We start from the raw sequence: 14,179 nt of genomic DNA, 5'->3' as shown, positions 1-14,179 counted from the left end.
AGCTCAAAATACCCCATAGATTTTTTTTTAATTAACCCTTTGACACGTACAATCTTGGCTGGTCCCAAGAGCATATGATCACACCGGTGTGATTAGAATGTTCAGTGCATCACGTGATCAACTGCCAAATTCAAATGTGCGTGCGCGATTTGGCTGGCGCTAAACCAGAGACGGACGCGCGCAGCGCTTTTCATATATTACATATATGCAGTGTTTTCAACAAAATAATGTTTATTTTAGGTTTCAGACATTTAAATACACATGAGTACTAACAAAACAATATATTTAGAGTTTGTAAAATACACAGTGATGTCTATAGAAGCGGAAATAACAACCCTTTCCATTATAATTAGACGACAAGTTTTATTCATATCAGATACACATTGTGAAAGTAACTTTAAAGCTTACTCTATTCTTCCCCAGTTCACCGACTCACTTACAGTACAGTCCAAAAGTTTGGAACCACTAAGATTTTTAATGTTTTTAAAAGAAGTTTCGTCTGCTCACCAAGGCTACATTTATTTAATTAAAAATACAGTAAAAAACAGTAATATTGTGAAATATTATTACAATTTAAAATAACTGTGTACTATTTAAATATATTTGACAAAGTAATTTATTCCTGTGATGCATAGCTGAATTTTCAGCATCGTTACTCCAGTCTTCAGTGTCACATGATCCTTCAGAAATCATTCTAATATGCTGATTTGCTGCTCAATAAACATTTATGATTATTTTCAATGTTGAAAACAGTTGTGTACTTTTTTTTTTTCAGGATTCCTTGATGAATAGAAAGTTCAAAAGAACAGCATTTATCTGAAATACAAAGCTTCTGTAGCATTATACACTACCGTTCAAAAGTTTGGGGTCAGTAAGAATTTTATTTTTATTTTTTTGAAAAGAAATTAAAGAAATGAATACTTTTATTCAGCAAGGATGCATTAAATCAATCAAAAGTGCCAGTAAAGACATTTATAATATTACAAAAGATTAGATTTCAGATAAACACTGTTCTTTTGAACTTTCTATTCATCAAATAATCCGGAAAAAAAATATTGTACACAAATATTTTGTACAATTGTACACATTAAATGTTTGTTGAGCAGCAGATCAGCATATTAGAATGATTTCTGAAGGATCATGTGACACTGAAGACTGGAGTAATGATGCTGAAAATTCAGCTTTGATCACAGGAATAAATTACTTTGTGAAATATATTCAAATAGAAAACAGTTATTTTAAATTGTAATAATATTTCACAATATTACTGTTTTTTACTGTATTTTTAATTAAATAAATGTAGCCTTGGTGAGCAGACGAAATTTCTTTTAAAAACATTAAAAATCTTAGTGGTTCCAAACTTTTGGACTGTACTGTACTTTCATGTATTTTGGGAGAAGTGGATGAAATCACACGTTGTAAATCCAACAGATCCGATTCTCTGTGTGGCGCAAACTAACAGGGCGGCGCCCATAGCGCATATGGCTCAACTAACATGATCGTTATAAAGGTGTTTAAACAGCAAAACACATCCACTTGCACATATTTGGCAATCGGAATATTAGATATTTCATGCTATAGTTAACAAATTTGTGAATATTTTGAATAAAAAAGGAAAAATTAAATGAAAGCAGATCATCATTCATACAGTGCTGCGGTGTGTCACGTAACAATGATAGCTATCATGCGTCACCATGGAAACCATAAAGTGATACATTCTAAATAACGGTCGCCTTAAAAAACTCACGCTGGGGGGGGTCAGCCAGAATATTTTAAACTTACGTGTGAAAGGGTTCATTTTTGTAACTGCCTATTTTGGGGCATCATTATAAATGCGCCGATTCAGGCTGCTTCCCCTTTAAATGCTTGTGCTCCCAGCCCCCGAGCTTGCGACTCTATAATACATTGCATAAACAAAGTTTACACAGCTAATATAACCCTCAAAATGGATCTTTACAAAATGTTCGTCATGCATGCTGCATGCATGCTTCGGATCATGTGAGTATAGTATTTAGTTGGATGTTTACATTTGATTCTGAATGAGTCTGAGGCTATGCTCCGTGGCTAACGGGCTAAAGCTAACATTACACACTGTTGGAGAGATTTATAAAGAATGAAGTTGTGTTTATGAATTATACAGACTGCAAGTGTTTAAAAATGAAAATAGTGACGGCTCTTGTCTCCGTGAATACAGTAAGAAACAATGGTAACTTTAACCACATTACACAGTACATTAGCAACATGCTAACGAAACATTTAGAAAGACAATTTACAAATATCACTAAAAATATCATGTATTCAAGATCATGTCAGTTATTATTGCTCCATCTGCCATTTTTTGCTATTGTCCTTGCTTGCTTACCTATTCTGATGATGCACATCCAGACATTAATACTGTCTGCCCTTGTCTAATGCCTTGAACATGGGCTGGCATATGCAAAAGTTGGGGGCGTTCATATTAATGATCCCGACTGTTACGTAACAGTCGGTGTTATGTTGAGATTCGCCTGTTCTTCGGAGGTCTTTTAAACAAATGAGATTTACATAAGAAGGAGGAAACAATGGTGTTTGAGACTCGCTGTATGTCTTTTCCATGTACTGAACTCTTGTTATTCAACTATGCCAAGGTAAATTACATTTTAAATTCTATGGCACCTTTAAGAATTATTATGTCTGAAGTAAAGTTCGGTATAGCATGTTTGATGATGGTTTCATCAGCATTGGTATTTTATCAGCGGATATTTTATCTGAACAGTGGATGAAGTTTGTTTTTTCCGGGGCAGCAACGGAGTTGTGCATGTATGTTTGTTTGTTACCGGGATTTCGGTGATACTTTGTAAACAAGTCCCAGTTCGGAGCTGGATTTGCAGATCGCGGGTGGTGAGTATAAGCTGCATCAGTTGTGTTTTGTTGGCAATCGGCGCCAAGTGCATATAATGTAAACAATACAAATGTTTTTGTTCCCTTTTTATTTATAATGATGTTGCAGCTAGCATGCGATCTCTACACACTTTATTTTACAGTCCTATTTCCATGTACTTATTATGAACGTACTAATGAATATACCAGTTAGTTAATGTGTAAGTTACACCTGGTAAGAGCTGGTAATTCCTATGTAATGTTTATGTACAAGGGTTCACTTTATTTTACAGTCCTATTTCCATGTACTTACTCTGAACGTACTAGTGACTATACCAGTTAATTACCAGTATACCAGTTAATGTGTAAGTTACACCTGGTAAGAGCATATGTAGCTTTCAAAGACACAAAACATAAATTTTTGTAAATGAAAATGATAATTTTATTAAAAATATAAGATCAAAACGATATTTTGAGCTGCTAATCCTACACCTACCTTTAAAATAACCCATAAACATTTATTAAAACTCCGTACTGTTTTAAATAAAAGAAAGACAGACATACAAGCGTAATCACAACAATTTATCTATTGCGAAAATGTTGTAGCAAAAGTAGTTCAAATGATGATGAGTTGCAGTCGCAGTCCTCTCTGGCAGTAAATAATAGTTTTTTACAGAGCAGAATATGATGAATCCGGCTTCTCTACGTGAAGGCGCGCACTCATTCAAATGTCAATTCACTGAAACACGGCATGTCGCAATCTGTGACGAAGCAGGTGAGAGCCAATGAGCGTTTGATATCAGTGCCGTAAACCATGTCGTAACGCTTCTCGAGGGTGGCGCTACTTTCAAATTTAAATTACAACGAGCGCGAGCTTTGACTGTGACGTCGCTGCTGAGAATGAAGATGAAGATTTATGGATAAAGGGCTGAATTTGGATCTGTTCCTTACAAACATATGGATTCTAAAGATATGGAGTACAGCAACCAAATAAAATGGGTGTGATTTGTGAATATATGTTGTGTTTTGATGTATCTTATGGTTGTATTGTCAGTCGCTGCATAGGAGAAAACATCTTCTGTGTCTCACTGTCACGATCACCGTCTGCTCCTGTCACTTCCCGGACTACATTCCCCATAATCCTCTCTGCCAATCACCTGCACTCACTCCACCAATCACTACACTAATCACCACACCCAGCTGCAGATCATTACCAGGACTATAAAGGACTGTCACACACATCACCTCACCGCGAAGTCTTGATTACCCTGTGTGTCAATTCTAAGCGTTTCCCTGTGTTTATCCTGTTTCCCTGTCTGTTCCTGTTCCTGCCTTTGACCCTTGCCTTGCCATCCTGTTCTGTGAATGATATCTGCCAGCCCTGATCTTCTGCCTGTATCTTGACCACGATTCTGCCTAGCCCTTGCTGTTCCCGTCTGATCCTGATTGACCCTGCCTGTACGACTACGACATTCTTAATAAAGCTTGCAAATGGATCTCTGTCTGAGTCCCGCCTCGTTACACTCACAGCTAACAAACTAAATATTACAAGTCACGAACAGAAATGTTATTTCATATTAAGTAGATGAGTAAACTGTATTCAAAAAATGTGACTGAAAACATGTATTGATATGACAATTGAATACATACAACAGATTTAAAACATTAATCCCATGATTTTATTACAGGGGAATTCATTTACATTCAAACTTTACGTTACATGATTTATTATTGCTGTTAATACGTAATGTATGTTTTTGTGTGTATGAAAACGTACGTGTGGTTAAACCACATTTTATGTAAAGATACACATGTATTCTCATGAGATCACGGTAATTCCTATGTAACGTTTATGTACAAGGGCTCACTTTATTTTACAGTCCTATTTCCATGTACTTATTATGAACGTACTAGTGAATATACCAGTTAGTTAATGTGTAAGTTACACCTGGTAAGATCTGGTAATTCCTATGTAATATTTATGTACAAGGGTTCACTTTATTTTACAGTCCTATTTCCATGTACTTATTATGAACGTACTAGTGAATATACCAGTTAGTTAATGTGTAAGTTACACCTGGTAAGAGCTGGTAATTCCTATGTAATGTTTATGTACAAGGGTTCACTTTATTTTACAGTCCTATTTCCATGTACTTATTATGAACGTACTAGTGAATATACCAGTTAGTTAATGCGTAAATTACACATTACTTAGGGTGAGGTATAAGCATGGTACAAGATACTTCTTGAGTACTGGATGATATACTTTTGCGGTTCAACTTGCCTAATCTTTACAGGACAATAATTCACTTAATAGGGGTATTTTGATGACATACATACAGATCAGTAACACTACTGTACTTGGTATACTCAGTTGTCATGTGTCAAAAGCCTTGCTTAAATGGACTACTTGATAAGTATTAACACTATGAAGTGCTGTACAGTTACTGCAGTGTATCATTTTGGTAAGCACATTTGTTTCACAGTAGTTAAGTGTCTGTTATTTGTGTCCACACTTGTCCGTGAGTACAACATAGTTACCATGTATATACCACTAGTAAGTGCCTGTTATTACTGACAATTGTCCAAAAGTACAACATAGTTACCATGTATATACCACTAGTAAGTACAGTAATGTGTCTTACTAGTTACCACACATAAGTGCCTGTTATTACCCACACTTGTCTGTAAGTACAAAATATTCACCATGTACGTACTATTAGTAAGTACAGTAATGTGTCTGTTAGTTACCATATACGGACACTATAAGTAAGCACCTGTTATTACCCAACACTTGTCTATAGGTACAAAGTAGTTACCATGTATGTACATTGGAAAGTACAGCAGTGATTCTTATTAGTTCCCATGTACATACATGTCAGGTAAGTACCTTGTGTTACCACTCTTTTACCTGTATGTACAACATAATTACTATATATGTACCAGGAAAGTACACGTACTGTAAAATAAAGTGCTACCAAAATTCCTAAATGGTCATGTAAAACAACACCCTTTTTACCTTGTCAAAAACAGCTCTGTTCACAGCGACCCGTTTCGGTGCATGTATCTTTAAATGATAATGAGCTACTGCTCACCCCACTCCTCTCTTCCGTGGTAGCTTTAGCAACATTAGCTGTACAGAGTGCCAACAAACTCTTTGAGAAAGGCAGTTTGGAAGGACTCACAACATATGACGTGATAAATTTTTTGGATCTGAAGTTTGCACATGAAGCATTGGTATTGACCTATCTTTCAGATTCAACCTTTTTGCAAATCCAGCTGTATTAAAGCATTTTTTTTTTCATTGTTTACACTCCTTTCCCTGGTTTGCCTTACTAACATGCCCGATTTCATTTGCTCATTCCTAGTTTCTCTTCAATTAGCAGTTTATTGATTGTACACACCCTCTGTTAATTAACCAGTCCCTGCTGCTGTGTGCTAATTGGTCCTGATTTATAAATGCCTGCATTGATGCACAATAGACTGGATGACTTTGGAGCTGTCTGATGCTTGTAATGTGTGTGTTCATGAGAAATGTAAGTTTATTTTTCTTTTGTTTATATTGTGTATCTTAGTGATGTCCAAATGAAGCAATGAACCAGTATTGAACCACTTCATCAATTGTTTTGAAAATGGGTTCATTCATTCAAAGCTTTGTTTCAGTGACATCTAGTGGCGAAATTGTAGATGGCAAAATAATGTCTGTATGGGTGTAACTAGGGTTTGTGTGAATGATGTAAATAAACTTTGATTGATTGGTTGATTCTATTATTAGGACTGATCAGATGAAAATGTTCCCACATTGGAGAACGGGTTCTCTTCCTAGCTGGCTCCATGATGATGATCAAACAAATGCAGTGATAATAACAACTATGCAAACTCCTACTACAACAAACCCACATCTTGTGCATAATTTTGGGTGTCTATATAGTCATATTACACGCCAAAAAAGCTGCTGAAGCGTGCGCGCAGCAAAGTCTTGCGTCAAGAAGCCTCTCGCGATGCGAAGCAGTATCGACTGGTCTGAACCAGTCACGTGATTCACTCAGAGAACCGAAGCAATTACTGCTTCGGACGTCATCGGTCACGTGTTTTTCCGCACCAAAGCAAGCTTCGAAGCAGCAGTTCAAGAAAAATGCTGCTTCGAGTTCGAAGCTTGTGTCAGACGGCCATCACTAGTGTATCTTTTGCTTGTGTAATTCGACTCTTTATTGAAGTTTATATTTCTGTTCTTGTCTAGAAACCACACGTTATGTACTCCCTGCTCATTTGCTCTATCCTACCTGTTTCAATTGATGAATGGATGAAAAATGGAACTGGACTCTGTGTTCTAATAATCACCCCTGCCAGGATCAAGCCAGACATTCCTCCTTAAGCCTATCCTCCCTTACAGCAGCATTGAAGAGACCCTCATTTGTGGGCATAAGTCTTTAACGATTTTCTTCAGGAATTTAACCACGATGTCTTCAGTGACTGAGTGGTGGGAGTCTATGGAGACTCTTATGTGAAATGGTACATCCCAAAGCAACACTTATGCCTCTTTTGTGCAGACATTGTATAACTCCAGGCACTACAGCGAGGATACAGACATGGCAGACGCTGTGCTTCTCACTTAGGGCTGTCTATCCTAATGGGGCAGATCGTCAATGGCTGTGGGTGGGGCTTCTACTTACAATGATGTCATTATAGGGTGGAATCTGAATCAGCTTGTTTGAAGAGAATGCTTTTGATTTATGGGAATTACAAATTATATATAAAAAAAAAAAAGTGAATGGATTTTTTTATCATTGTGGGGTGGTTGTGTTCACATACTACTAAGACATATTTATATGCAAACACCATGTAAAGGTGAATTTTGCATCCAATGTCTGCTTTAAGACTGCTCAAACATGCATTTTAGTCTGGGACTAAGCCTTGTTTGTGAAACTGACCATAGATGTTTTATTTTTAAACCACATTTGTATTACAATGGCTTGATACAAAAAGAAGCGCAACTAAAAATGCAGTGACAAATAATTAATATGTAATGCATATTGAAAAGAGTACTTTCATTTCACTTGCAAAGGGCATCTGTAGGCCCACATGCTGCTAGGCCCAATGCACATCATTGGTGGTAACATCACATGTAGTTCAGCAGGCTTGCAACCTGATCTATAAGGTGCACATAGGTTTCTTTGGGCAAATGAGTAACCACATAGTTACATTTACTCTCATTTATAGATGCAACAGAAAAAAGAAAAAATATCACTAATAGGCCTATATATTATTTATTTCACCATTTGCTGATCTAATTAATTCAGGAAATGCCAAGCCAAACATTGCCAGAGCACTAAATAAACAAAGACTTAACCGAGTAGTGTAATGGTGCCTTCATGTGTACATATTTTGTATTTGATTATGCACGAGAGATTTCTTGTGTCACAGCTCTGTGTCTGACCCCGACTGGCATTTTCACTGGCAGGTCTACCATATTTTTCTGTGTGAAAAGCCACTCCCTCCTTCTTATATATAAAACGCATTGATATCGCCCACTTAATTTCCTTTTCAGCTCTGGTTTGACTCAGTGCAGAAATGTTACATATTTCAACTGCAGCATTATTGCTCTTTGGGACAGGTAAGAATTATCTACTAACTACAATTCTATGATGGGAGACATGTAATGAAATCTGTTTTTGGGGAGAGAGAATTTAATGTAAAAGTGTTGTTTTGTGGTGTGTTATGGTTTTATTTATTAATTTATTTTTGTTGAATGTTTTTCAGGGTTTCTCCAAGTAACGTTTTCTACAGCAAGCACACAGGCTCATCCAGGACAAAGTGTCACTATGTGGTGTGCACATGATATCCATGTTTCTGGAGACCTGTCCTGGTTCAAACAAACTGACGGTGATGTACCAATTACTATTGTGCGCATGTTATACACTGAAAGCCTTCAGAAGGTAGAGCCAAATTATTTCAATGGTTTTACAAAACAGCACCTGGTCATGAATTTGTTCAGCAAAAGCACGACCCTAACAATTAAGTATGCAAGTATTTCTGATTCTGGCTTCTATTTTTGTGGAGCTACGGGATATCGCATGAAATTTGGCAATGGAACTAGGCTTGAAGTAAAAGGTAATATTTTTGAAGCTCTCACTATATTGTAATTTTCATATAATGCTTAATGCTCTTTTTTTCTAACTTTGCCATAAATGGAACATGTTGAAAAACACCACAGACAGTAAATGCCACAGTGACTCTTCAACTATTTTTAACCATTCAGAAAAGAATGTCATATCAGAGAAAAATGACACAAGAACCTCAAAAAAGGGTATGATTTTACTTTCTATGCTTTATTGAATCTGCAGGTGTTAAATATGTAAATGTTGTTTATTGTTTACGGTCTCATATAAACTGTACAAATAATGAGCGCTTTGTGGCATATCCTAAATTGTTTCATTGAAATATCCACTTTGTTTTTTCTTTTTTCTTTTTTTTTTTTTCTTTCTTACAGATAATGAGAAATCGCCCGTGTCTAGTACTAAGGAGTGTTCTAGAGACATCTTTTTCACACTGACGCTCCTATTTGGTTGCATCATTGTTTTTGCATGTATTATTCCTCTAATTATGGCTATTATCAAGGAACACAAAAGGCAGAAGATTAAAAAAGGTAACAGATCAATCACAAATGTAATCGCACATTTAAATCTTAATCACAAATGTGGAAAGAATATTTAAAAAATAATAATTTTCTCAATATCTTAACAGTAATTGATTTTTTTTTTTTTTCTCTCCTAAGTGGTAGTCGCTGAATGTCAAACACAACAGCACGATGACAAGGTAAACTCACAGACTTTGATTATTCTGAGGAATAAATTAAAAAAAAATCAATTTCTCAAAGTAGAATTGAGAACAAGCAAATCTCTCTTTGTTCTGATTTTTTTTAAATTTTTAAATCACTTTTTTGTACTCTTAGTGAGACACTGAAGTTCTCCCAGATCACACTGGTTTCTTTGACATTTTTGTAAAGATGATGAAATTAATAAATTGATTTTATATTAATCACTGCTATGATTCTCTCTGTTGGGTAGACATGCTTTTGACTTTGCTGACAATACATTGAATACATTTAGTAAAGTATTTTTGTTGTTGTTGTTTGTTTGTTTTTTTGGAAATGTCAACAGCATTTGTAGTGCATTAAAAGCATTAGAGAAAAAAATAGGATTCTGATTGAACATTATTATTTCTCATTCTGTTGGCTGTTACGGTTGTAGAAATGATTTTGGGCAAAGAAAGAGGAAAACAGAGGCTTGAGAATAAAATCAAAAAAGATGCCATGATGACTTGGATTAGAATCTTGAAAGACATTTCTGCTTCTTTGCAGGAAAATGATTCCGTAGAATATGCTGCGGTGCATTTCAAAAACAAGAGACCCAAAACAGCAGGAAGACAAGCCGAGTACTCAACTGCTCTGTACACGGACACTACTTGAAACATAAAACAACCTCAAACACCTATTAACACCTGAATAATATCACAGTTTATTTTTTAGATATTGGAGGTCAAGTGGTTAGGCAGAAAGCTGGGGATCCTTCTGAGTATCACATGTCTCATGCCTGGGCCTTCAGAGAATTAAAATCAGGATAAAATCAAGTTTAGCAATTTGTGAGCCAGGTAAAATGTATCATGTCTCTAATATAATTTAGAAATGATCAATTAAAGACATATAAGTGTCAAAGATGCTTTTTAGTTATTTGTAAAGTTGCTTTGGAAAAATGTATTCTCAAAAGTGCTATGGGGAAACTACATGGGCAGCTAAAGCAGGAAACAAAACATCAAATTCATCTAAATACATCTGATCAATAATGATACTTCTTGTTTTGAACTGGCAATATATGAGCTGTGGAGTTGCTTTTTGATTGACAGGTTTGTCATAGTTTGAATATTTGCATAAGCCACACCCCCTCATATAAATAAAGCACATCGATTTCCTCATCTTAATTTCCTCATCGGTTCTAGTCTAATTCAGTACAGTGATGGTTCATTTAATAATTTCAGCGCTGTTGATCTGTGGCATGGGTAAGCATTACTGCACTATAATTGTTTTAATCATGCAAGATAGGAATTATTAATTCAATATTATTTAGCAAACATTAGGTGTGAACTTTAAAAGGAGTGTTTTTGGGACAGTATTTTCTTGTATGTAATATGCATTTCTTATATGTTAAATTAAATAAAATAAAAATATTTGTTATTCCTCTCTGGGTTTTTTAGGTTTGCTTACAGTTGTCAAATCATCTCAGACAGCTAATATATCAGCTCGACCAGGAGATAATGTTACTATTTGGTGTCAACACACAGCAAAACCTGCAGAGTACATACATTGGTTCAAGCAAACAAACAGTGCTGTACCTCTTATCATTGTATATGTGATGATAACCCACCAGCTTAAGAAACTACAGATAAAATATTTAAGTGGTTTTCAATCAGACCGTCTGGTGATGTCTCTAAACACCAAAAACACCTCCCTAAGGATTTTAAATGTGGATATATCTGATTCTGGTCTGTACTACTGTGGTTGGGACTCTTGGGGGATCACATTTGGTGATGGAACACACCTAGACATTAAAGGTAATCTTTCTTTATCAATACCACTATTATAGAGGAATTTCTTGCTGAATGTCTAGGAGAAAAATATAAAAAATACATTATTTTTTTTAAATAATGTACACACATTCATCCTTATTATTTCCAGATCACTTAATTTATTGTGCAGAGAGTGAATGTGTTACATCACTGCAAAATGAAACAGAAATTTCAAATAAAGGTGAATTTTAAGTACGCATAACATTCATATACAATAATGCTTTTATCTAAATGGTATTTTGTTAAAGTAAAATGTGACTTACTTTTAACAGATCTCACAGAGAGCCCGATTTCTACACAAGACTGTTCTGAAAATATCTTTTATAAACTGACTTTTATTTTTGGTGTTATTATTGTTATTCTCATCATCATTCTGGTCTTGATAGTCATCATTAAGATACAGAGCAGAAAAACACAGGGGAAAGGTAACAGTACATCTATTCATTTCAAGAGATTTGCTGTATGGATATTTGGCAAACAACTGTGTAGTGAAATAATTTTACAAGGTTCTGTGATACAATTTAATGAGTAAATTTGAGTAAAAAAAGTTAATAAAAACCAGCAAGTATCTTTAACTTAAATTATAATGGAAAACAACTCTAAATTAAAAGAAAAAACAATCTATTTTTTTTCTGTTGTTGCAGACGCTGATCGCCATGTAACACAACATCATGAGGTAAACTTAAAAATTGTATTGGCAAAAATTCTTGAACAGAATACAGAAATTAAAGAGGTCGACTGGTGTACAAAAAAATTTAAATATGTAAATCTCTGCTATTTAAAGAAGTTATAATGACAGTAATTATAAACTATAAAATAACTTTACTAATATCAGTGTTACGCAATATTCCTTTTATGTCTAACATTCATCAGGTGAAATATGGTATGTTTCTTGAGATTCTTTGGCATACAGCCTGTGCGCCTACTTCTGATTTCTGTTTAACCATGGTTAGAGTAAAACAGAAAAGAGAAGTAGGCCCGCAGCTGATATTCTGCTCAAGAGTTGGATTGTCACGGAAAGATTTCAACCATTCAGTCTGCATCTTTTTTAGATAATCCAACTCTTAAGTATCACTCTGTCTTAGTGAAACTAAATATGGTTAACTCTTAAAAGTAAAAATAAATAAAATGAAACATTTTATTTTGCATTCTTTATGTGTGGGGTACAAACCAGCAACAATAACAGCTAGAGAGAAAAAATCTCACATTCCCTGACTATTTCCCAACTGTCCCCAACATCGGAATCTGAAATGAATTATAAATCCTAACACCAGAGAATGTAGTCTGATGCTAAGTCTGTTTTTATATAAAACCCTTGTTTCTTCATTGTTTTGCTTATCTGATTTCTTCTGTAGGGTACAATTTTGAATTATTACTTAACAGCTCTGTCGTTAAAAGTGCCTTTGGATTTTTTTGCAGGAGCCTCATTCAACGTTGTATGCTGCTCTACAGTTCTCCAAACAGAAAACCAGAAGAGCAGCTAGACATGCCGAGTATACAGATGTTGTGTATTCTGCTACTAGATAGTCCAACAATGACGGTCAAATACTGTAGCATACCGTTATGTTTACAAGCTATATTTTCATCAAGACGCTAATATTTATGTTATTGCTTATGCCATAAATTTAAAGTGTATGTGGGCTTTGCAATGTGTAGTATTTTTGATGCTATTAAAATTGTGAAATAATATTCTAATAAGAACTTTAATTATATCTGTTTTTATATGTATCATGAAGATATAACTAGGCCCTTACAGAAGAGGCAGGGGTTGTGAACGATATCATTTCCTATACAGACCCTGACAGGAAGAAGCTGCTTAGTGTAGAATGAGACGTGCTGAGGGGAACTTCAGCGGACCAGATTACAAAGCTGAAAATATACACTTCAAAACATAAATTGTTATAGTTATATCTTTCACAACAATTTAATACTTTGTGAGCAGCAGCAGTTTATTGATGAACATTTTTATATTGCTCATGACAATTAGCAGAACATGCTTTTAAAACAAAACATTGTGTGATGTGTATAGATCACTGATCTATATAGATGACATTTAAAAATGACAAGTAAAAAAAAAAATGTTTTCTTAAATGTCTTTGTGCCAGTGGGTGCACCTGTCAGCACACAAGAGCATCACAGTTTGACTGTTTTCCGCTCACCAGACTGACCCTCGGCTCATCTCTCACACCCCTCACTGCAGCTAAACCACATAAACACCATTCACACTACATGCCTTTCACACTACTTTCCATAACCACAAACAAAATACCCCTTGTTTATAAGTGAGGTGACAAGTCACAGATGACAATAAAATAAAAATAAAAAATATGTACTTGAGAATTTGATTATTATTAAACAGCAATGAAAATAAAAAATTAAAATGCTGATCTTTGTCAGAAATTAAAAATTCCCAAATCTTTTTGATTCAGCTAAAAAAATAAAAAAAATAAATAAAATGCAGCTTTGAAAATTTGGCCAAGCTCATTAACCATAAACACAACACAATGCAATGCATAATTCAAAAAACAGGTAAACACCTGCGAAAAATCAATACATAAAATTCATACTTCATATTAACAGTACACTGGGTCCTATTTTTACAGTCTTTTCAACAATATTTCTCTTAATGTATAATCAGTTGTTTACCACTGTGCAGCAATGAAACTTGATTCCTTCGCATCTATGTAAGGACATTATT

General features: G+C 35.0%; 2 protein-coding genes across 4 annotated transcripts; both read left to right on the top strand.

The window, feature by feature from the left end:
• Positions 1-6,313: 6,313 nt before the first annotated feature.
• LOC125265307 lies at positions 6,314-11,095 on the top strand. 2 transcript variants are annotated; one of them, XM_048185439.1, is made up of 7 exons: positions 6,314-6,395; positions 8,408-8,473; positions 8,620-8,970; positions 9,119-9,166; positions 9,350-9,505; positions 9,635-9,675; positions 10,220-11,095. In XM_048185439.1, the coding sequence occupies exons 2-7, from the start codon at positions 8,431-8,433 to the stop codon at positions 10,325-10,327; spliced, it is 747 nt and encodes a 248-aa protein (XP_048041396.1). In that variant the 5' UTR covers positions 6,314-6,395; positions 8,408-8,430; the 3' UTR covers positions 10,328-11,095. The 2 variants fall into 2 exon arrangements, with proteins under 2 accessions (XP_048041396.1, XP_048041395.1); XM_048185438.1 differs by having other exon boundaries at positions 9,074-9,166.
• On the top strand, positions 10,848-13,483 carry LOC125265308. 2 transcript variants are annotated; one of them, XM_048185441.1, is made up of 6 exons: positions 10,848-10,914; positions 11,110-11,466; positions 11,591-11,662; positions 11,754-11,906; positions 12,126-12,157; positions 12,901-13,483. In XM_048185441.1, exons 1-6 carry the CDS (start codon positions 10,872-10,874, stop codon positions 13,006-13,008), a joined length of 765 nt encoding a protein of 254 aa, XP_048041398.1. In that variant the 5' UTR covers positions 10,848-10,871; the 3' UTR covers positions 13,009-13,483. The 2 variants fall into 2 exon arrangements, with proteins under 2 accessions (XP_048041398.1, XP_048041397.1); XM_048185440.1 differs by having other exon boundaries at positions 12,126-13,483.
• The last annotated feature ends 696 nt before the right edge of the window (positions 13,484-14,179 follow it).

Source organism: Megalobrama amblycephala, linkage group LG3, assembly GCF_018812025.1.
Source record: "Megalobrama amblycephala isolate DHTTF-2021 linkage group LG3, ASM1881202v1, whole genome shotgun sequence".
NCBI classification, from domain to species: domain Eukaryota; kingdom Metazoa; phylum Chordata; class Actinopteri; order Cypriniformes; family Xenocyprididae; genus Megalobrama; species Megalobrama amblycephala.
Note: the sequence above shows the minus strand (reverse complement) of the source record. Positions and strands in the feature narration are given on the sequence as shown.